This window comes from Oncorhynchus mykiss, chromosome 11 (genome assembly GCF_057628025.1).
Source record: "Oncorhynchus mykiss isolate SJ-2025 chromosome 11, ASM5762802v1, whole genome shotgun sequence".
In the NCBI taxonomy this organism is placed as follows: Eukaryota; Metazoa; Chordata; class Actinopteri; order Salmoniformes; family Salmonidae; genus Oncorhynchus; species Oncorhynchus mykiss.
This window is the reverse complement of record NC_143032.1, coordinates 20372590-20397500: the sequence shown is the minus strand read 5'-3', so window position 1 is coordinate 20397500 and position 24911 is coordinate 20372590. Positions and strand designations below refer to the sequence as shown.

Here is a 24911-nt window from a genome sequence, read left to right as displayed (position 1 = left end):
TAGTCTATCTTTAGTGGCGGCTATTAAAGAAACACGGGCGTGGTCGATTCATCAGCGCGTTTATGGCCGTGTCCATTGAGAGAGAGAGAGAGAGAGAATGGGCTTGGGCTAAACCGCTGTGGGCAGAGGTGCAGTCTAAGGATCTCATTTACTTTTATGAGCGTTTAAACAGCTCCTCGTGACTGGAGAGGGAACGTTCCATTAGGGAGTGTATCGCCACAGGGCTGTTGCACTGCAGTGTTAAAAGGGGATGAACGAAGTATCAGAGGTAGGATCTTCATTATCTGGCCATTCTTGAATGAAAAGATGTACAAGGATTAATCTTATTTTAACGATCGATCCTAACCTGTACCCTTAGGACAATACCAAATGGGCACACCACATCATTTCAACATGGATAATTGGGTAATATTTGGTTGAAACGTTGATCAATGAGATTACAACCTGTATTCATTCACTAAAAAAAGCAGCCAAAAGTTAGTTGAATTTCTAGTGTGTTATCACTACACTTTAAACCATCTAAAAGCACAACCAAATTCCAATGGAAATACAATGTCAGATAATTTTTTTATTTTTATATAACAGATGTTATCACTGTGCTTGATGAAATAAAATAGAATCTCCCCTGCAACAACCTATGCATGCTATCTTGAACATGCACATGTTGTAGGATTACATAATAAGAAATGTACCGTATAGTTACAGTAACCTCAAAGTGGTATTCATTTTAAGGGTGAATGTTACATTAGTTTGTAAGATGTACTGTATTTACTGTATTACAAATGTCATATTGAATTGTGTTTGGTTGACAATGCAACCATATATCAACATTTAAAGGAGATGTACTGCTTTGATCTGAGCCAATTATCTGATCATCTGAGCCACTGGCTGAATCCCAATCCCATTCCTTAACTTAGAGTTGGAAACGTGAATCCAACATATTATTTGTTAACATGTTGACAAATGAATAGGCTATTTCTTGTATTTAAAAAGTTATATTTAATTGTCAATGCAACCAAATGTCAACATTTGAAGGAGATGAATCTTCTGCTTTGATAGTTCCATCTGTGAAACGGACTTCCTCCGGCTTTAATTCCAGTTTGTCTACAAAATAATAATTGTTAATAATATGTTGGATTCATGTCTCCATCTCAGCCAAAAATCTAAGTTAAAGAATAACACTAAATCAAATCAAACTTTAAATAAAGTTGGATTTGATTTAGTCCTATTCTTTAACTTAGATTTTTGGGATGTGAATCCAACATATCAATTTTAATTTAATTTGCAGACAAACTGGAATTAAAGCCAGAGTAAGTCAGTGGCACAGATGGAACTATCCAAGCAGAAGATATTTGGTTGCGTTGACAACCAAACACAATTCAATATCACTAAATATCATTACATTTGAAATCAACCAGAGCTTGAAACCCTCAGCCTATTGTATTGTCTATTTTTAGTTGAATTCTGGGTTGAATTGAAACAAAAACCTGTTGATGACATTACAAATGCTATATACACTAGGTCTAGATAGCATCATTGAGGATGTATGAGTGATATAGTATGGTCACATTTCCACGTAGATTTTCAAATGATGTTGATACAACATTAATTCAACTTGTTTGTGCCCAGTGGGTAGCTTATGGGATTACTGCTTGCTCACCAATGCTGTCCTTTGTAATGTGGACATCTAGTGAGTGACTAAGTCTTCTCACCCTGTTCATGATCCATTCATAAGGGAAACGCTACAGTACCTTAGATAGACTGTCTGACTCTGTCTATATGAATGTGGTAGTGATGGCATGTCATTCACACCATTCACATGCAGCTGAGATTCTTCCTTGGAATGATGTATTACAGTAACTGAACTATCTTGGCGCGATAGAGAGGCAGTGTGAGGGGGAGAGAATGAGTGGGGGAGAGGGAGGAGAGCAAAAGAGAGAGAGAGAGAGAGAAAGTGAGTACTCACTGAATCTCAAAATGTGCTTTTCCCCCAGAAACCATAGTATTCACATCCCCTCTCAATTCTGTTTGAGAGCTATCATAGCTCACACGCACGTACACAGACAGAACACAAACACAGAAAGGAGAGATAGATATATACAGGGGTGAAAGTAAACCAATACGGTCCGGTAAGGCGCCCCGGCAAAAATAAATAGTGAGGGTACGCCGTACTGGTAAAACATGAGCCTATCTCAATAATTCAACCAAAATGTCAAGGAAACTGTAGGCTATTACAACATTATTTATCATGACTGCATGTCAGCAGCATTAAAAATGAGCGAATGGACTTGAAAACGGGTGGTATAGGCTACGCTCCAAAATGCATTGTGGTTCAAGGAGAACACTGACATATTTTCAAGGCAGAGATGACTAGCCGAGACTGACGCACACAGACAGCTGAAGACGCATCAATCCAGGCTAGTGCAGACATAATGACAGTCGCCGAATATCATTACATTTTTTGGTGTTTTAACAAATATTTATTTCCATGTATCAAATGGCGGCTGTACAGAGCACTGTTTTGCTGCTGGAATTCATTTATGAGTAATGGAACGTACCTGAGTAGCCTACATGAGCCTTTGATTGTTTGACAATCAGATTAAAACATCATGACTGGTTGTGTTTATGCCACATTAAAACGTAATACATTTTAGTTAAGTTAAATGACTTCTAGGCCCAAAGAGATCCTATTAAATGAATAGGGATTGTATATGTCATTCTATGACTAGGCCCATTTTGTGTGTGCACACATAGGAGGTTCCCTGTACCATGAAGAAAGGACATCTACTTTCATCCCTGGATATACACACTAGAGAGAGAAACACAGACACCCATCTCCCATTGATTGAGTAGTTTAAATTGACAGGGGAGAGAGGTTTTCACAGTGAGGCCATTGTACTCCTGCTGAGGATGATAGGGGGGATAGAATGGAGGATGACTCAGTGGCTCAGCTCAGTGTGAATGAAAGGCACTGAACTCTCCTTTTAAGGTACTCTCTCTCTTTCTCTCCCTCTCGCTCGCTCTCTCTCTCTCTCTCTCTCTCTCTCTCTCTCTCTTTCTCCATCTCTGTCTCTCTCTTTCGCTCTCTTTAAATACACATACAGATCTGCATCAGTTACAAAAGTGTTAGATTGGTTTGCATGTGTTTGTGAGTGTGTGTGTCCGTGTGTGTGTTTAATGAATAGGCAGTGCAGTTGTTTGTGTGCGAGTCCGTTTCCTCTTTGTGAGGCCTATCTACTGAATGAAGCCAGGATGTGCCGTTTCCCCGGCAACACTGCTGCCTAAGTCAATCAACCAATGCCTAGCAATACCCTGAGCCAGAGCTGCATTCAGAAGCGCAGAGCAAAATCATCAATATCATTTCAACATGCAGGTACCACCAGGCAATATGCAGGTACACCAAATCTACTCAGCAGATACTCTCTTTGAGCTGCATTCCCAACCTCTGTGCAACTCCGTCTAAACAGGCTGGTACACCAACTGCCAACCAACTACGAAGGTCCATAGATACTATCTGGCTGAATAGGTAAAAACCTAAAACAGCACACTCATGACTGAACACTCCTTACACACTCTTTGCATATGCTGACATCCAGAAGAGGCAGAGAGACAGAATGATGAACAAGAGAGAGAGAGAGAGAGACATTCCTGTTATTACCCAGCATGCAATTATACCTAGGGTGGGAGATGTGTGTGAGCGACAGCAGAGCTGTCAGCCTCTTCATGCCTCGTCAATTCCTAAAAGTCCCCTGGGACGTATAGATCTACATCCTCAGTGGCTTCTCTTCACATGCCAATCTCTGCATTCAAACAGACATTGAGATGTCTGAGATCTGGCGTTTATGAGACCGCATATGTATGTAGACATATGGGTCATCCACATACAGTGATTGTCTTATACATTGATTACTTTCCTTTTTTGCAAGGTATATAAACCTATAGACATACCGTATATCAATCTTTGGTTGATTTGTGACTGGGTACAGTTGAATCCATATGTTGTGTGCTTAAAGCCACTATATAGATGATCTGGTGTTAATTGGAAAACATATGCATATACTGTAGGACCATTCAGATGTTGTCTGGGGAAATCAAACAAGGAGAAGTATATATATATATATACACACTTCTCCTTGTTTGATTTCCCCAGACAACATCTGTTTAGTCACCCAGCATCTATAGACATGGTTTTTCTCCTTCTGCTTCTCAAGACATAGACACTAATGTGGTTTCCCAACAGTAAGGCTCAGATCAAGTTTTATCCCCAGAATGCAACACACAATGGTCCCCCACTTGTCATCTGCTCGAATACATCCATTGTCTATTATATTGACAGGATAGTCAAGTGACCGCTCTAACAATGGAAATACAGTACAAGTCCTCAAAGATAGAAGGCAGGCGGGAGGAGGCAAGATCGTATGGGACCAGTCTAGCCAATGAGAGGGCAGATACGCATGTGAACAACTTGCCATAGAGATAGAGGACTTATCTTTGTATCTGTGCCATTATAGGTAGCCTGGCAGGTAGGTAGCCTGGCAGGTAGCTTGGTGGGTAGGAGCGTTGTGCCAGTAACAGAAATGTTGTTGGATCAAATCCCTGAGCTGACAAGGTATTATGCCCATTATGCCCCTGAGCAAGGCAGTTATCCCACTGTTCCCCGGGCGCCAAAGATGTCAATTAAGGCAGACCTACGCACCTCTCTGATTCAGAGGGGTTGGGTTAAATGAGGGAGATGCATTCAGTTGTACAACTAACTAGATATCTCCCTTTCCTTATAGCGTCTGTGACAGCATTGACATTCTAAAGTAGTACATTTTCTTATTTTTCATTGGCTGATTGCTCCCAACTTATAGGAATCCCCACCCAGTTGACTACTTTAAAATGGTGGAAGCCCTCAATGGCAATGTACATGCTAAAACGGGTTATAGCCATGATGAGTCCTCTGTCTATCTATCTCAACTCCAATATAAAGTCATTTCATTTTCGAAGTTGCCGAAATGCCACGTGCGTCCACTTATTTCAGTGCATTCGTAACAGCCTAACCATTACGAAACGTATATTTGATAAACTAAGCCTCACATACCAAATGAGCAAATTCGACATTCTCATTGAACTCCATACAAAAACCCCTCACTTCGTGGGCTTATTTTTGTGGAAAGATTTTGGGCTGAGTAAAACCTCTCGATTCTCATCTTCCTCTCTGAACCAAGCTTCCATCAAAAAGATGTTGTTTTATTGCAATTAGACCTATGGTTTTGAAGTTCGTATAAAGTGCTCCTCTGCAGCAGACTGAGCTAGAGGACTTCCGAGCTTTCAGTTGGATGTCTAGTGTATTTCATCAGGCCACTTTATTATTATTTAATTTATGCCTGGGGCAGTGGGGGGGGGGGCTCCTGGGTGGGGAAAGGGGCACTTTATTATTATTTAATTTATGCCTGGGGCAGTGGGGGGGGAGGCTCCTGGGTGGGGAAAGGGGCACTTTTTTATTACAAAATGTCTGGGAATTAATTTGGCTGCAGATGAGTTTGGATCCACCTCTTCATAAAGTCAGCTGTGGCCCTGTGGAGCAGTGGGAGGCGACTGAGTGTCGTTGGGATGGTGAGGGACAGCACCTCCCCCTGGTGGGGAGAACTGGCACTGTGTTCAGGAAGAGAAGGCTGAATAAAGTAAGCCCCAGACACTGACCTACGGACAGTCCTGCATTTGGGCCCGAATGGTTAAGGTTAGGATTGGAGAGGCCCGGTGGGGACGCTTTAAGGGATGTACTGGTGGGAGTGTAGGGGAAAAGGAGAGAGAGGCCGCTGTAGGCAGACCTGGCACTCAAGAGAAGACAGGCTATGTGCACCCTGCCCACAAAATTACGTGGAAACTGAGCTGCACTTCCTAACCTCCTGCCAAATGTATGACCATATTAGAGACACATATTTCCCTCAGATTACAAAGACCGACAAAGTATTCGAAAACAAATCCAATTTTGAGAAACTCCCATATCTATTGGGTGAAATACCACAGTGTGCCATCACAGTAGCAATATTTGTGACCTGTTTCCACAAGAAAAGGGCAACCAGTGAAGAACAAACATCATTGTAAATACAACATATATTTATGATGATTTATTTTCCCTTTTGTACTTTAACTATTTGCACATCATTATAGCATTGTACATAGCCATAATATGACATTTGAAATGTCTCTATTCCTTTGAAACGTTTGTGAGTGTAATGTTTACTGTTCATTTTGATTGTTTATTTCACTTCTTTTAAAAAAAAATCTATTTCACTTGCTTTGGCAATATGTTTCCCATGCCAATAAAGCCCTTTAAATTGAATTGAATTGAGAGAAAGAGAGAGAGAGAGAGGAAGAGACGTAGAGGGAGAGGGAGACAGATAAAGAGAGAGAGTGAGAGGAGATAATTCATTCTAATTTGAGCTGTTATTATTCCCCTGGGATCAGTGCAGAGATGAAAACAGTCGTCCATCATTCAGGTAATTCTGCCCAACCTTGAGCCCCTCTGTATCAGACAGCAGCCTGTTTTAATGCCCAACGCAATGCATTATTTTCTGTGTGTGTGCGTGTGTGTGTGTGTGTGCCTGACCACTTCCCCATCCACAGCCAGTAAATAATCAATGTTTAAACACAGCCATCCATTATGTTCACCCATCCCACATTCTAATGAGTTTCAACAGTAGACAGGGAGGATGTAGTGTGAAGTGCTGCTTCTACCAGTCTTCATGCTCCACTCCTGATGAATGGCATGACTTGGGGCTAGGACTGATATGAAATCATCATGCACTAAACCAGAACGTGCATGTCTAGAGTAATTGAACATAATGTATATGTGGTGGACTTTACTGCATTTTAATAGTTTGCTCTTATCCAATGTGCACTCAGGAGTCAGCTGTAACCCTTACATCACTACCCTCTGTTCTGAGTCAGTGCAGGGAATATTGAATGTTCAGTTTAAACTATACCACTAGAAACAGATTACTGTTATGGTGCAATAAAGATGTATTAAATCCCATTGAATTACATCTGATTGAATGGAGGAAACTGTCTTGGCTTGGTGTAGCCGTTTGATTAGTCAGTAGGTCTGTTCATTACACTGTGGAGGCCACGGTAGGCCAGTGCATTAGTGTGATTAAGAGGGGAGGTGTCTCCTGTCTCTGAAAGTCACCTTGCTTGTTTAATTACCGGTGTGGTGATGAGGCTGCTAACACATTACCTGAGACTCTATAATTGGATAACTCACTTCCTTCTGCCTCGATGGCTCTGTCACTCTCCAAACATCTCTTTCGCTCTCTGTCGCTCTCTCTCTTCTCCTCACATCTCTCACTTTTCTGATTTTTGTCACCGCCTGTTGTCACGGATACAGCTATGTGTCACACTTGCTCGTACACAAGCACTAATGGATAGACATACACACACGCACACCGTTCATTCTCTGCCAGTATCAACACACAGTCATAAAACTTGCCTCTTTTAACTTTGTGCATATCTCCGTATTGGCATCGATGCATACATAGTGTGAACATTCAAGTTAAGTTATGTATACATACAGTATCTCTGGCCCTTAAGGATTCAGGCCTGGATGATTACAACATGTGTTAGTCTGACATCTCCAGCATGTCAAGGTTTTCTCTCCAGGTGTTTCCTTTCCCGTGTAGTTAGATAGATAGCTTTAAAAGGAACACTCCCAGAGAGATTACTATGCACTGCCTTGTCTCATCACATTTCAGAAGGAGGAAAGATGAACATTTATGAAGAGCAGATGGGTTCAGGGCTGAGTAATGCGCCTCCAAATTCACCCAAATCTGTAGCATCATAATACTATACCAGGAGCGCAACTTTGATTTTAGAAGTGGGGGAGGGGGCATAACTTGGCAGGAGGTCTGGGGATCCTGACATTTTTGGAGGCATCTAAAGTTCATTTCCTGCACTCTAATATGATCCAGGGCCTTCTAGCCGTCTCTGTTTAGAACAACAAAAAGTAAGCAAGAATGCCCACAGTCATCAAGCTAAGTAAGATATCATTATTGAATATAAGTTTAAGTGATTGATAAGACTGATCAATAACACTAGATCAATGATAATTCAATAATCATTATTGTGTTGCACCTTTAACCAATAACCAAATGAACAACAAGTAAAGTAGAAAGACGTAACTTTTGTTTGTCTTTATTATGACATCCTCTATGTAACATTTCAGCCAGACCACCAGGCCAGCCCGAGCTGCCTGCAAGCCCGAGCTGCCTGCAAGCCCGAGCCCCACCAGTCTAGTCAATAACTCAACCCTCTCCACAAAACAACTTCCTTCTCATCTTTTGGATAACAAAAAAGTTGAATAAAAACACACATACAACACACATTAGCACACAGAAATAGCACGTTCTCCATATCATTCACATCATAAGCCTAATAGTACTGTAGAGCTCTTTTTGCACACAACTTAACTGGGTCACCCCATCCTGCCCCTAGGGGTCCATGGCCCTGCAGAGCCCCAAACACAACACACCCCACTCAGCTTTAGGATCTTAGTGAAAGATTCCTTATTGGTTTCAGGTGTGTTAGTCCAAGGCCAGAGTGACAATCAACAGTACAGCAGACCCCCAGGGCCAGGACTGAGCAGCCCAGCAGCTAGGGATTGCCTAAATAGGTATCCCCCCGAAGTTTTCAATACAGACTCTTTTGTTCGTACAGTATTCCATATAAGGCATCCAGACCTTATGAAAGTTGCACAGTATACCCTTAATCTTGTAATAAATCAAGTCTAGTGATACATAACTTGACATTTCTGCCATCCGTTGTGGGAGGATAACCAACCTGCATTTCTTAGCTGCTATAAATGCTAGGTTACACAGATTATTCTGAGAACAGTCTCTAGTATCAACATTTCCAAACAAACAAAATTAGGGAGAAGGAATAATCTGTAGATATGCTGAGATAAAATAACATACTCTTCCAGAATTCAGACAGCATTCACAAGACCATAACATATGCAAATATGTCCCCTTTTGTGTTTTACACCTCCAGCAGAAGAATTTAATTTCTGAATGCATGATAATCAGTTTCACTGGCATATAGAATGTTCTATGGATGGTCTTAAACTGCAGTCATTTATGTCAGATTATATGAACATGACTGGGCATTTTAACAAATCTGTACCCATTCATCATCATCAATAGTGCATCCCAGGTCTTCCTCACGTTTTCGTTTTACATGTTTTGTGTCATTGGGAAAAGCCTCTATCAACCCTTGATACAGTTTGGAAATCAACTTTAGATGTTTGTCAGACTGCCTTAAAGTAGTTTCAATCTTTGAAGCTTCTTCCTTATCCAGTGTTTGCTGCACAGAGAGAACAAAGTGTTGTTTGTATCTGCAAAAGTTCACCTCTGTGCCGTCACAGACTGGTCTTCCCTGGCTTCCTGACCCTGATGAGACCACTGTCATCATCTGGCCCTGCTCAGATGAAGCATTACAAAGAATTACCTTGGTGTACATTTATAAATTATATTATCCAAGAATAGAATCAATGGTTCAATAATTGAAATGACCATTATTCCCAGATCCCAGACTGTAGCCTTCTTATCAACTCAAGATGGAACTTTGTATCATTGACTGATATTGTTAATATACTGCAACATTCACCTGAGACTGGTCTTCCCTGGCTGTCTGACCCTGCAGGGAAATCTGTCACCATCTGATCCTGCTAAGACATGATGAGCACAGTGTTGTGTACTGACTGTGCACCATGACAGTGAAGCCTGTAGAGCTGTTTATACAGAGTCAGTGTGAAAAAGTAGGGAATTAGCTAGGGAAACTGACAGATCAATAGGATTACATTGCTATACTGACTGACAAAATTCACATTGCGCAGAAAAAACATCAGTCTTCAATCATTTGGCCGCTGGTTCCATCATTTAATTCAGGTCTAGTGTAATTGAGGAAAAAATAATAGCTCAAGTTAGTTAGCATGCTAGCTAGCTATTGCTATTGTTAGCCAACTTTTGGCTAGCTCTAGCTAATGGTACAGTGCATTGCAAAAGTATTCGGCCCCCTTGAACTTTGCAACCTTTTGCCACATTTCAGGCTTCAAACATAAAGATATAAAACTGTATTTTTTTGTGAAGAATCAACAACAAGTGGGACACAATCATGAAGTGGAACGACATTTATTGGATATTTCAAACTTTTTGAACAAATCAAAAACTGAAAAATTGGGCGTGCAAAATTATTCAGCCCCTTTACTTTCAGTGCAGCAAACTCTCTCCAGAAGTTCAGTGAGGATCTCTGAATGATCCAATGTTGACCTAAATGACTAATGATGATAAATGCAATCCACCTGTGTGTAATCAAGTCTCCGTATCAATACACCTGCACTGTGATAGTCTCAGAGGTCCGTTAAAAGCGCAGAGAGCATCATGAAGAACAAGGAACACACCAGGCAGGTCCGAGATACTGTTGTGAAGTTTAAAGTTTAAAGCCGGATTTGGATACAAAAGATTTCCCAAGCTTTAAACATCCCAAGGAGCACTGTGCAAGCGATAATATTGAAATGGAAGGAGTATCAGACCACTGCAATTCTACCAAGACCTGGCCGTCCCTCTAAACTTTCAGCTCATACAAGGAGAAGACTGATCAGAGATGCAGCCAAGAGGCCCATGATCACTCTGGATGACCTGCAGAGATCTACAGCTGAGGTGGGAGACTGTCCATAGGACAACAAGCAGTCGTATATTGCACAAATCTGGCCTTTATGGAAGAGTGGCAAGAAGAAAGCCATTTCTTAAAGATATCCATAAAAAGTGTCATTTAAAGTTTGCCACAAGCCACCTGGGAGACACACCAAACATGTGGAAGAAGGTGCTCTGGTCAGATGAAACCAAAATTGAACTTTTTGGCAACAATGCAAAACGTTATGTTTGGCGTAAAAGCAACACAGCTGAACACACCATCCCCACTGTCAAACATGGTGGTGGCAGCATCATGGTTTGGGCCTGCTTTTCTTCAGCAGGGACAGGGAAGATGGTTAAAATTGATGGGAAGATGGATGGAGCCAAATACAGGACCATTCTGGAAGAATTCATGATTGTGTCCCACTTGTTGTTGATTCTTCACAAAAAAATACAGTTTTATATCTTTATGTTTGAAGCCTGAAATGTGGCAAAAGGTCGCAAAGTTCAAGGGGGCCGAATACTTTCGCAATGCACTGTACATCATCAATTGTACTTCTGTTGAAACGGGACAAAACAAAGGCTACAAAACATTTCCATACACACAGCAGCTGTTAGATACTGCTACCTGACAGATAGCTAGCTAGAGTCCAGCTAGCTGAACTGGCTGTGGTAGCTACTAGCTAGCTAACTAGCTATCAGTCAACTAAAGAGTTGCCATTTTCTGCTCTGCTTGCTTTTACAACATTTCAGAATGTGGGAGGGGGGCTCTGATATTGGTTGATGTTGTGGATCATTTTTGCTCTATTTCTGATGCCATTGATTTTGTGTAAGATCATACACGGTAAATGGCTGTTTGGTGTGCTATAGAGTACACTCCTTTCATTTAAAAAGAACATTCATCCTTGACTATTTTAACAAAGCAGATACTGTAGATGGACACCATCTAATACATAATGATCACAAAAATGGAGAGCCTCTGTCCCACAGTTGTTGAGCAATGTAATCAATTGATTCCTATAATCACAGGTACACCAAATACACCACTCTTTACTCAGCTGATACTCACTTAGCCGCATTCCCAACCTCTGTTTAACTCCATCTAAACAGGCTTGTACACCAACTGCCAACCAACTATGAACACTCATGACTGAACACTTCTTACACACACTTTGCATATTCTGACACCCAGAACAGGCAGAGAGACAGAATGATGAACAAGAGATGAGGGGAAGGGAGAGAGTGACAGGCCTATTATTACCCAGCATGCAATTATACATAGGTTGGGATATGTGTGTCCTTGTTAATTGTTGTTCTGTCTCCTGTCATTGCAGCTCCATGCGAGGGGGATGCCTTCTTCTGTCACAGTAACATGTGCATCAACAACACCCTGGTGTGTAACGGCATTCAGAACTGTGTCTACCCCTGGGATGAGAATCACTGTAAAGGTCAGAGGTCAAACCCAGGCTCGGTCCAGAATTATCCACTCTTGATTCCATGCATAACTACAAACTGCTGGCATACTCAATCCTTTGGTCCTCATCATTCAACTGCATTCAGAATATACAGTTGAAGTCGCAAGTTTACATACACCTTAGTCAAATATATTTAAACTCAGTTTTTCACAATTTAATCCTTGTAAATATTCCCTGTCTTAGGTCAGTTAGGATCACCACTTTGTTTTGTGGAATGTCAGAATAATAGTAAAGTGAAATGTAATGTGAAATGTCAGAATAATAGTAGAGAGTGATTTATTTCAGCTTTTATTTATTTCATCACATTCCCAGTGGGGCAGAAATTTACATACAATCAATTAGTATTTGGTAGCATTACCTTTAAATTGTTTAACTTGGGTCAAACGTTTTGGGTAGCATTCCACAAGCTTCCCACAATAAGTTGGGGGAATTTTGGTCCTTTACTTCAGACAGAGCTGGTGTAACTGAGTCAGGTTTGTAGGCCTCCTTGCTCGCACATGCTTTTTCACAAATTTTCTATAAAATTGAGGTCAGAGCTTTGTGATGGCACAACTTTGGAAGTATGCTTGGGGTCATTGTCCACTTGGAAGACCCATTTGCTACCAAGCTTTAACTTTGACTGATGTCTTGAGATGTTGCTTCAATATATCCACATAATTGTCCTCCCTCATGATGCCATCTATTTTGTGAAGTGCACCAGTCCCTCCTGCAGCAAAGCACAACATGATTCTGCCACCCCCATGCTTGACGGTTGGGATGGTGTTGTTCGGCTTGCAATCCTCCCCCTTTTTCCTCCAAACATAACGATGGTCATTATGGCCAAACAGTTCTATTTTTGTTTTATCAGACCAGAGGACATTTCTCCATGTGCAGTTGCAAACCGTAGTCTGGCTTTTTTTATGGCGGTTTTGGAGCAGTGGCTTTGTCCTTGCTGAGCGGCCTTTCAGGTTATGTCGATATAGGACTTGTTTTACTGTGGAAAAATATACTTTTGTACCCGTTTCCTCCAGCATCTTCACAGGGTCCTTTGCTGTTGTTCTGGGATTGATTTGCACTTTTCGCACCAAAGTACATTCATCTATAGGAGACAGAACGCATCTCCTTCCTGAGCGGTATGATGGCTGCGTGGTCCCATGGTGTTTATACTTGCGTACTATTGTTTGTACAGATGAACGGGGTACCTTCAGGCATTTGGAAATGGCTCCCAAGGATGAACCAGACTTGTGGAGGTCTACAATTTTTTTTCTGAGGTCTTGGCTGATTTCTTTTGATTTTCCATGATGTCAAGTAAAGAGGCACTGAGCTTGAAGGTAGGCCTTGAAATACATCCACAGGTACACCTCCAATTGACTCAAATGATGTCAATTAGCCTATCAGAAGCTTCTAAAGCCATGACATCATTTCCTGGAATTTTCCAAGCTGTTTAAAGGCACAGTCAACTTAGTGTATGTAAACTTCTGGCCCATTGGAATTGTGATACAGTGAATTATAAGTGAAAAAAATCTGTCTGTAAACAATTGTTGGAAAAATTAATTGTGTCATGCACAAAGTAGATGTCCTAACCGACTTTCTAAAACTATAGTTTGTTAACGAGATTTGTGGAGCGGTTGAAAAATGAGTTTTAAACTTCCGACTTCAACTGTATGTATCGTTCAATCATCCTGTGTGTCTCTCTCCCACCTCTCTGGACTTCACTGTCTCCACCTCTCACAACTCTCTCCCTCTCCACATGATCCACATTAAATCCCACGTCAATCCGGTCCAATCCACTGTGTATTGACTCATTGTATCCAAGGTATGTCCCTCTCAATACATGCATATCCCACAGAGGTTCCTTCAAACTCAACTAATATAATTCCATCCCGCCTGATCCATACCAGAAGCCCAGGATTACCATGTATTTTCCATACACAAGCATTCAGCAGAATTCCCTTTGTATTCCTGTCGACCTCTCAATCCATACCTGATTCTGGTTCACACTTCCTCAATAATATATTCTGTTCTACTGATCCCATGTCATGATCCACTGCCAATACCGCTCTATCCTCAATAATGACAAAGTCCTTAGATAATCCAATGCTTCTGATTGTATTTCCTGAACTCTGTCCCTCTCAGCTCTTTCCTGATCTATAGTGCTTCTCTGTTTTCTCAGTGTTCTCTATTCACTCTCTGTTTCTCCTATTAGATTCATACCACAAGAGGCTGGTGAGCGGGGGACGGCTCATAATAATGGCCAGAATGGAGTGAATGGAATACTATCATGTGTTTGATATCATTCCATTCCAGCCATTACTATGAGCCCATCTTCCCCAGTTAAGGTGTCACCAGCCACCTGTGATCCATACAACCCCTTCCTCTTTATGTTCTTGGTCCTCAGGGTCAATCACAGACATTGTACTGGTAATTCATTCCTTCCTACTTTATTACCAGAATTCTGTCCCTCTCAACCTTCTCCCCAACTCTCTCCTTATCTCTCATGCTTCCATCTGTTCTTGTAGCTGTCCAAATAGATCCATACTATGATCCTTAGGTCTACCTCCGTATCCTCCGAGCTGCTGGTCAATCAATACAGCCTGTGTTCCCACAGACTGACTGCTACTGGGAGGAGTCGAGTCTAGTGGTTCTAGTGGGTTGGTGCACATGCTATTTATACCATCATGACCCTTCTAATAAGGCTGTATGAATGGTTCCTTTCAGCTCCTTTAGTTTAGCAGGCTACTCCATTGGGAGCCTTGCTGGTGACCCGAGTTCGAACCCAGGCAGCCGCCAAACCTGTCCTCTCGATGCACTTTTGTCCCTCTGTGTAACCCTGGGCAGAGCCCAATGACAAACAACAGCAATTTACAGCCATTGTTAAGCCTGTGTGAGCTTATTTCTCACCTTCTAAGCCTCCGTCGTCCTTACAAGTTCCTAGTCTTGAAAATCTGTATCTGTCAGCATCTTGTCCGGACATGTTTTTGTGCTGCTTAGCTAGTTTCCAGCTCTTCCCCCCTGTCCCTGGTAATATATAGCTCTTGCCTGCATATATACCTTCATACACACACACACACACACACAGACACACTCACAAACACACACTGTAAAAATGATACACACACACACCACACAAAATGTATATCCATCAGTGTATACATTAAATGTCAGCCCTCTCCCTAATGGCAGCTTCTATCCACATTGTTGGTGTTCTGTGCTCTTTGTAAGCTCTCTGGCGGAACGGCCTTAACTCCTTGACTGCTAACCTTTTCACCCAGCTGCTGTTCATCAATAACATCTTGATCTTTATCTTGTGGTTCATTTCCTCTGTGTGTTGGGAATCATCTTTGCATGTTAATTGTGATGCATCCATTTGCTGGGGTGTGATCTTTTACAAAGGTCTTGCTGTGTGTGTGGGGGGGGGCATAAACAAACAAAAATCCGCTCACCAAAAGGCAGCGTTTCTGGTGGGCGTAGACTTTAAGACTTAAAACTGTCCTACCTCACTTCTACCAACACGTCTCCTGCACTAGGGGCGCTTAAACTATAGACCACTTTTATTCTACCCACATAAATGCATACAAGGCCCTCCCTCGTCCTCAATTCGGCAAATCTGACCATGACTCCATTCTCCTGCTTCCTGTTTACAAATGAAATCTCAAACAGGAAGTACCAGTGATGCACTCAATACAGAAGTGGTCGGACGAAACAGACACGAGGCTACAAGACTGTTTTGTTAGTAGAGACTGGGAAATTGAGGTATTTACCACATCAATCATGGGCTTCATCAATAAGTGCATAGACTTGTATATAGTATAAACTGGAAGTAGAAGCCTAAGTATTGATGTCCATTAGTTTACTCCAATTAGGGCAGGGATGGTAGAGTTAGGGTAAAATAAGGAAAAATACATTTAACATTTTTAAAAAGATATATATACATTACATTGATGGAAGCCACAATCTATCTGCAATATTAAAGCTGATCTACCCCTTAAAAAAATTTATAATAATATGTGCATAGACGATGTCGTCCATACAGTGACTATAAGAATGTATACAAACAAAAAAAACATGGATTACGGGCAATATCCGCGCTGGGCTAAAGGCTAGAGCTACCACTTGCAAGGAACGGGACACGGACTTGGAAGCATACAAGAAAGCCCGCTACGAGCTCTGACGAGACATCAAACATGCAAAAGGACAATATAGGAGGAAGGTGGAATCCTATTACACCGACTCCGACATTTGTCGTATGTGGCAGGCCTTGCAGACGATAACGGATTGCAAAGGGAAGCCCAGACGTGAGAAATGCCCAGACGTGACGTTTCCCAGCGACGCAGAACTCCCAAACGAGCTAAATCCCTTTTATGCTCGCTTTGAGGAATATAACACTGTGCCTTGGGTGAAAGCAGCTATTTCACAAGGACGGAATACCAGGGTGCTTTCTCAAAGCATGCACAGACCAGCTGACAAGTGTCTTCAGGGACATTTTCAATCTCTCCTTGTCCCAGTCTGTAATCCCAACGTTTCAAGGTGACCACCATTGTCTGTTCCCAAGTTTTCCCAAGAGCTCCAAGGTAACCTGCCTAAATTACTATCACCCTGGAGCACTCGCATCTGTAATTCTGAAGTGCTTTGTCCATTAAAATAACATCAAATTGATCAATACAGTGTAGACATTGTCAAGGTTGTAAATGACTATTGTAGCTGGAAACGGCAGATTCTTTATGGAATATCCACATAGGTGTACAGAGACCCATTATCAGCAACCATCACTCCTGTGTTCCAATGGAACGTTCTGTTCGCTAATCCAAGCTTATCATTTTAAAAGGCTAATTGATTATTAGAAACCCTTTTGCAATTATGTTAGCACGGCTGAAAACTGTAGTTCTGATTAAAAAAGCAATAAAACTGTCATTCTTTAGACCAGTTGAGTATCTGGAGCATCAGCATTTGTGGGTTCGATTACAAGCTCAAAATGGTCAGAAACAAAGAACTTTCTTCTGAAACTCGTCAGCCTATTCTTGTTCTGAGAAATGACGGCTATTCCATGCGAGAAATTTCCAAGAATCTCGTACAACTTTATGACCTACTCCCTTCACAGAACAGCGCAAACTGGCTCTAACCAGAATAGAAAGAGGAGTGGAAGGCCCCTGTGCACAACTGAACAAGAGGACAAGTACATTAGAGTGTCTAGTTTGAGAAACAGACACCTCACAAGTCCTCAACTGGCAGCTTCATTAAATAGTACCCGCAAAACACCAGTCTCAACGTCAACAGTGAAGAGGCGACTCCGGGATGCTGGCCTTCTAGGCAGAGTTCCTCTGTCCAGTGTCTGTGTTCTTTTGCCCATCTTAATCTTTTCTTTTTATTGGCCAGTCTGAGATATGGCTTTTTCTTTGCAACTAGAAGGCCAGCGTCCCGGAGTCGCCTCTTCATTGTTGACGTTGAGACGGGTACTATTTAATGAAGCTGCCAGCTGATATGGATTTCACATGACTGGGAGACAGATATGCATCGGTTAGTTACAGATACCTTTAAAAAAAATGGGCCTCACAATGGGCCTCAGGATCTCGTTACGGTATTTTTGTGCATTCAAATGGCCAATTGATAAAATACAATTGTGTTCTTTGACCGTAGCTTATGCCTGCCCATACCATAACGCCACCGCCAGCATGGGGCACTCTGTTCACAACGTTGACATCAGCAAACCTCTTGCCCCACACAACGCCATATACATGGTCTGCGGTTGTGAGGCCGGTTGGACGTACTGCCAAATTCTCTAAAACAACGTTGGGAAGCAGCTTATGGTAGAGAAATTAACATTCAGTTCTCTGACAACAGCTCTGGTGGAGATTCCTGCAATCAGCATGCCAATTGCACGCTCCCTCCAAACTTGAGACATTTTTACCAATGTGTTGTGTGACAAAACTGCACATTTTCGAGTGGCCTTTTATTGTACCCAGCACAAGGTGCACCTGAACAATGATCATGATATACCACAACTGTCAGGTGGATGGATTATCGTGGCAAAGGAGAAATGCTCACTAACAGGGATGTAAATACATTTGTGCACAACATTTTAGAGAAATAAGCTTTTTGTGTGTATAGAACATTTCTGGGATCTTTTATTTCAGCTCATGAAACATAGGATCAACACTTTACATGTTGCGTTTATTTTTTGTTCAGTGCACAATTTTAAATATACACTACAGGTCAAAAGTTTTTGAACACCTACTCATTCAAGGGTTTTTCTTTATTTTTACTATTTTCTACATTGTAGAATAATAGTGAAGACATCAAAACTATTAAATAACACATATGGAATCATATAGTAACCAAAAAAGTGTTAAACAAATCTAAATATATTGTATATTTGAGATTCTTCACCCTTTGCCTTGACAGCTTTGCACGCTCTTGGCATTCTCTCAACCAGCTTCATGAGATAGTCACCTGGAATGCATTTCAAATAACAGGTGTGCCTTGTTGAAAGTTAATTTATGGAATTTATTTCCTTCTTAATGCGTTTGAGCCAATCAGTTGTGTTGTGACAAGGTAGGGGTGGTATACAGAAGATAGCCCTATTTGGTAAAATACCAAGTCCATGTTATGGCAAGAACAGCTCAAATAAGCAAAGAGAAATGACAGTCCATCATTACTTTAAGACATGAAGGTCAGTCAATATGGAAAATAACTTTGAAAGTGCAGTCGCAAAAACCATCAAGCGCTATGATGAAACTGACACTCATGAGGACCGCCACAGAAAAGGAAGACCCAGAGTTACCTCTGAGGATAAGTTCATTAGAGTTACCAGCCTCAGAAATTGCAGCCCAAATAAATGCTTCACAGAGTTCAAGTAACAGACACATCTCAACATCAACTGTTCACAGGAGCCTGTGTGAATCAGGCCTTCATGGTCGAATTGCTGCAAAGAAACCACTACTAAAGAACCAGTAAGAAGAAGAGACTTGCTTGGGCCAAGAAACACGAGCAATGGACATTAGACCAGTGCAAATGTGTCCTTTGGTCTGGAGTCCAAATTGGAGAGACACGGTGTGGGTGAACGGATGATCTCCGCATGTGTATTTCTCACCGTAAAGCATGGAGGAGGAGGTGTTATGGTGTGGGGGTGCTTTGCTGGTGACATTGTCTGTGATTTATTTAGAATTCAAGGCACACTTAACCAGCATGGCTACCACAGCATTCTGCAGCGATACGCCATGATTCCATGTATGTTATTTCATAATTTTGATGTCTTCACTATTATTCTACAATGTAGAAAATAATAAAAATATAGAAAAACCCTTCAATGAGTAGGTGTTCTAAAACTTTTGACCGATAGTGTATATATATTTATTTAAACTTTTTCTCCCCAATTTTGTGATATTTAATTGGTAGTTACAGTCTTGTCCCATTGCTGCAACTCCAGTACGGACTTGGGAGAGGCGAAGATTCAGAGCCATGCATCCTCCAAAGCACAACCCTGCCAAACCGCACTGCTCGCTTAACCCGGAACCCAGCCGCACCAATGTGTCGGAGGAAGCACAGTACAATTGGTGAGCTTACAATCGTCAGATTGCAGGTGCCCAGCCTGCCACAAGGAGTCACTAGAGTGCTATGGGACAAGGACATCCCAACCAGCCAAGCCCTCCCCTAACCCGGATGACACTGGGCCAATTGTGTGCTGGCTGTGAAACTGCCTGTGATTGAACCCTGGCATGTGGAGACCACTGCGCCGCTCAATGATTTAAAATATTACATTACATTACATTTCATAACATTTTTCACAACAGATTAAGTGTGTTCCCTCAGTCCAATACTCTACTACCACATATCTACAATACAAAACCCATGTGTACGTGTGTGTAGAGTGTGTGTGTCTTATAATGTGTATGTGTAAGAGAGAGTTGATAGATTGCGATGCATATTATTAATGTTAGCTCTCCGTGTACATTTAAGGGCCAGCCATGCTGCCCTGTTCTGAGCCAATTGTAATTTTCCTAAGTCCCTCTCTGTGGCACTGACCACATGACTGAACAGTAGTCCAGGTGCGACAAAACCAGGGCCTTGTTGATAGTGTTGTTAACTTGTTAGAGATAGTCCCCTTTTTTTCAATTTTCGCCTAAATGACAAACCCAAATCTAACTGCCTGTAGCTCAGGCCCTGAAGCAAGGATGTGCATATTCTTGATACGATTGGAAAGTAAACACTTTGAAGTTTGTGGAAATGTGAATTGAATGTAGGAGAATATAACACAATAGATCTGGTAGAAGAAAATACAAAGAAAAGAACTACCACCATCTTTGAAGGGCAAGAGAAAAGTCCCAGTTCTAGCCGTCACTCTGGTTGTAATTCCGATAGTGTCAACAAGATGGCAGCAGTGTATGTGAAAAGTTTCAGACGGATAACTTGAAGAATGAGTGAACTACAAGACTTTTAGTGTGAAGTCCCCAAATACATTTAGGCAAATTGTGAAGGAGACATTCGCATTCATATTACATTTTTCTGCAAGAATATCATCAAATCTGTATACTTGGACTTTGATTTCGCTTTCCAAGTATTCGTAGCTATATTATAAGTTCAACATTTGCAAAACAACCCGTTTTCATAACTTCATAACTCTGAATATTTTCATTTCTGTCCAATATGAAAAGGCATGCTGTCATACAAGGTTAGTAGCTACATTTTACGACATATACATTGCTCATTGGCTATCTAGCTAGCTTTGTTTGACCCCGATTGGTGCTTATTTGACAAAGATAGTCGTTCAAATGATGACCGCCCGTATCATCGGCGTGCCATGAAGGCATCGCTCTCTGACCAAATATGGTGTCCTATAGGATATACTACATCCCTAATGATATAGTGAAGTCTTCTTACGTTCCAGGATCTCTGAGGAATACATACGAATGTGATTTGACTAACGTTTAGGGTGAGATTTTCACAGATTCCTTTCTTTGCAAATTTAACGAGTGGAAATACAAAATTGATCGTGCATGTTATATGGACCTTTTTGGGATATGAAAAAGGATGTTATCTAACAAAACGACACTTCATGTTATCTCTGGTACCCTTTGAATGATAAATCAGAGCAAGATTTCAGAATGTAAGTACACATTTCACATTCAGAGGTGAATTTATCAAACCTATCACGGTGAAAAAAGTGTTGTTGTTAGGAGCTCTCTTCAAACAATCGCAGTAATAGCTACTGTAAATAGGGCACTACAGTTAAATTAACAAGAATGGAAGCTTTCAGACGATATAAGACATTTATCTGTACCGACATTTGTTGTTTCTCTAAAATATACGATCTTGACATAAGGCGCTGCATGATTTACAACTGTCCCTTTGACGGTACGCAGATTTAAATCATTTTCCACACACAGTCTGTGCCTGTATTTAGTTCTCATGCTAGTGAGGGCCGAGAATCCACTCTCACATAGGTACATGGTTGCAAAGGACATCAGTGTCTTAACAGCGCGATTTGCCAAGACAGGATACTGTGAGCGCAGCCCAATCCAGAAATCTGGCAGTGGCTTCTGATTCAATTAAATTCTCACAGGACCCCTTGTTGCAATTTCGATGAGACTCTCTTGTTCAGATATCGTAAAGTGAACTGGAGGCAGGGCATGAAAGGGATAACGAATCCAGTTGTTTGTGTCATCCATTTAGGGAAAGTAATTGCGTACCCAGCTCAGGTGTTTCGCTATATCACATTTGACATTGTCTGTAAGCTTAAGTGGAAAGACCTGTGTGTTGTCCTTGTTAATGCAAACAGAGAAGAGCTCCAACTTCTTAATCATAGCCTCAATTTTGTCCCTCACATTGATTATAGTTGCGAAGAGTACTGTAATCCTAGATTCAGATCTATTCAGGTGAGAAAAAACATCACCCAGATAGGCCAGTCGTGTGAGAAACTCGTCCACATGCAAGCCGTCAGACAAGTGAAAATTATGGTCAGTAATCAAAACTTTAAGCTCGTCTCTCAAAGTCAATACTTTTGCCCCTTGATAACCAGTGCCCTTCTGTGTGTTGTAAAAGCGTGACATGGTCGCTGCCCATATCATTGCATAGTGCAGAAAATACACGAGAGTTCAAGGGCCTTGCTTTAACAAACAAGCAGCAAGAGCCTCTCGGTGGATGCTGCAGTGTGTGGATGCTGCAGTGTACCCAAGTGGCGTCGGGAGCAACTGCTCGCATGCGCGTTACCACTCCGCTATGTCTCCTTGTCATGGCTTTTGCACCATCAGTACAGATACCAACATGAGCAGCAGCTACATACGGACCGTTAAGTAACGGTTAATGTGATTAGATGTTAATTATTTGACTAGGCTACCTGTATTTGACATTGTGTTGTTATTTCGCTGAACACTAGATGGTTTAATTTTATTTTTGGCAGTGAAAAGAGGCTACTCGGGTGAGAAAAAAACCTCACCCAAATGTATAGCCCCGTGGGAAAGTATAAATGGACTGTTTGAAATTGTGAAGAAGAAAAAAAGTACAAAATGTAATAAAAGAAAATAGATATATTTTATGTGATTCACATTTTTATTTGGCGTACCCCCGACAGCATTGTGCGTACCCCTGTTTGGGAACACCTGCTGTAGAGCATCTATTGTTTCCAGAAGATGACAAAGTTATCTATAACAATTATTCCAACAGAGCTACAGTAATCTTTTCGCCAGTTGTGTAATCACATATGCTCAAACATACATTACACACACTCACACACACTTTTACACTCATCATTTCCTGTTGCTACTCTGTTCTTTATTTTACTCTTATTATTATCTATCCTGATGCATAGTCACTTTACCCTTTATCCTTCATGTACAGATCTACCTTGTACGACTACTTCTGATATAAACCTCCATTCTTGTGTATTTTATTTTATTCCTTTTGTGTTGCTATTTGGATTATTATTTTTAAATTCTGCCTCATTGGGAAGGGCTCGTAAGCAAGCATTTCACGGTAAAGTCTACATCATGTGACAAATAATATTTAATTTAAATTGATTGTAAGTTTGTGGGTGTAAGTTGGCCATTTCTTAAAGGGGCAGCCCCGAAAAGTGGAAAAACTATAGAAATGCAATGTGTTTCACCACTTGGCTGCATTTACAAAGATGGAAGCAGAAAACAACACACTCTCCAAAAGAGAAACATTCAAATGTCTCCTGATCACCACTATTTGCTCCTCTCTCACTGTCTCTCTCCCTCCCACCTATCTCTCTATTTCTCTCCTTCTCTCTCACCCCATCTGTCTCCCTCATCCAACAGAGAAGAGGAAAGCCAATATCCTGGACAACCTGAACAACACCAACGGCACCATTATCGGCGTCACCTGTTGTATCGTCCTCATCCTCCTCATTGTGTCCATCATCGTTCAGATCAAACAGCCCAGGAAGAAGTACATCCTCCGGCGTGAGGACTTTGACCCCACCATGTTCCAGGAGGTCTTCGAGCCGCCGCACTACGAGCTCTGCACGCTACGGAGCGCCACGCACGCCACTGCAGCCTCCGCAGACCTAGTCGACCTGGCGGAGGACTTCGAGAACTACCACGCTCTCCGCCGCTCATCCTCACGCTGCGTCCACGACCACCACTGTGGCTTCGCCTCCAACCCGGGCTCCGCCCACCTGTCCCAGCTGTCACTCAGTGGGCGGGGTAGCCGCGGCAACCTGAGCACGCGCGAGGCCCTCCTCACGGACCTTCCACCACAGCCGGTACGGCCGCTGCTGCCCAGCGTTGCCACAGGGAACCGGCGCAGCATACTGGTGATGAAGCACAGCTACTCACAGGAAGCGGCCGACAACGGGTGCGACCTCGATGACGACCTGGAAGAGGTTCCCACGACGAGCCACCGACTGTCGCGTCACGAGAAGGCAGTCCAGCGGTCAGTATCTATAGATTTCCAATGAATCATGGTCAATCAATCCATGTCAATGAAGACATCCTAATAGAAGATGTCATGGGGGAGGGTGACATTGATTTTCTTCCTTTTTAAACATTTTTTAATCCCCCTCTGCTTTTGTTCTTTCTCTCATTCTTCTTATTTTTGTTTTAGGTTGTAGCTTCCTTTTTTGCTTTGATCTTCTTACTTCTTGTCAACTCTGCTATCATTCATAAAGAGTTATGCTGTGGTAGGGAGACCTGCCCCCTCACTTTCTCTCTCACCCACTATCTTCCTCCCCTCCCTGTCTATTTATCACTCTCTATCTCACTCTTTCACACACATTCACTCTCTTTCTTTGTCTCTGTCTCTATATTGCTTTCTTTATCTATCTATGTAGCTCCAACCCATGCTCAGTACCAAGAAACATTGCCAGTGTCCTTGTTAGGTTTTCAGATATCCATCTTGAATTAAAATACTGATTTATGATGTGCAAATAGAGTGCACGACATTTGCAATGGATCAGACAAATACACACCTCTTTTCTATAGAGGACATATAGATCAATTCAGTCTGTAGTCGTATCAATCTGTTGTGACTCTCAACAGAAGGGCTTGTATTGGTGCCTGCCACTGTTAAAGAGATTATTGATTGATACATTTTGAGTGCAAAAAAAATAAATTTTGTAAACTCAAAAGATATAAACACAAATAACTTTGTTAATAGTAAAAGTTAAATGTGTTCTTTTTTTGATGTGGTAAAGTTCAAACCTTTGGCACAAATCTGTTTTCTTCAATTATATTTGAATGTACAGATATCTGCACCTTGATGACTTGATAAATGAAATGTTTACACTTCTTGGACTTCCAAAATAACTTCCAAGATAAAGTACCTTTGCTATGCA

The 24911-nt window shown here is 41.7% G+C and overlaps 1 protein-coding gene and 1 long non-coding RNA gene across 6 annotated transcripts in view; one reads left to right on the top strand and one right to left on the bottom strand.

The window, feature by feature from the left end:
* The window catches only part of LOC149979522 (uncharacterized), a 375171-nt gene that overhangs the window by 87182 nt on the left and 263078 nt on the right, over positions 1-24911 (bottom strand). The gene's annotated exons all lie outside the window — the stretch shown is intronic.
* Positions 1-24911, top strand: part of neto1l (neuropilin (NRP) and tolloid (TLL)-like 1, like) — a 189060-nt gene that overhangs the window by 154435 nt on the left and 9714 nt on the right. For all 4 annotated transcript variants that reach the window (XM_036935146.2, XM_036935145.2, XM_090189712.1 and 1 more), the window contains 2 exons: positions 12005-12118; positions 23395-24010. In XM_036935146.2, the coding sequence (XP_036791041.2) occupies positions 12005-12118; positions 23395-24010 (730 nt within the window). The remainder of the gene's footprint in view (positions 1-12004; positions 12119-23394; positions 24011-24911) is intronic.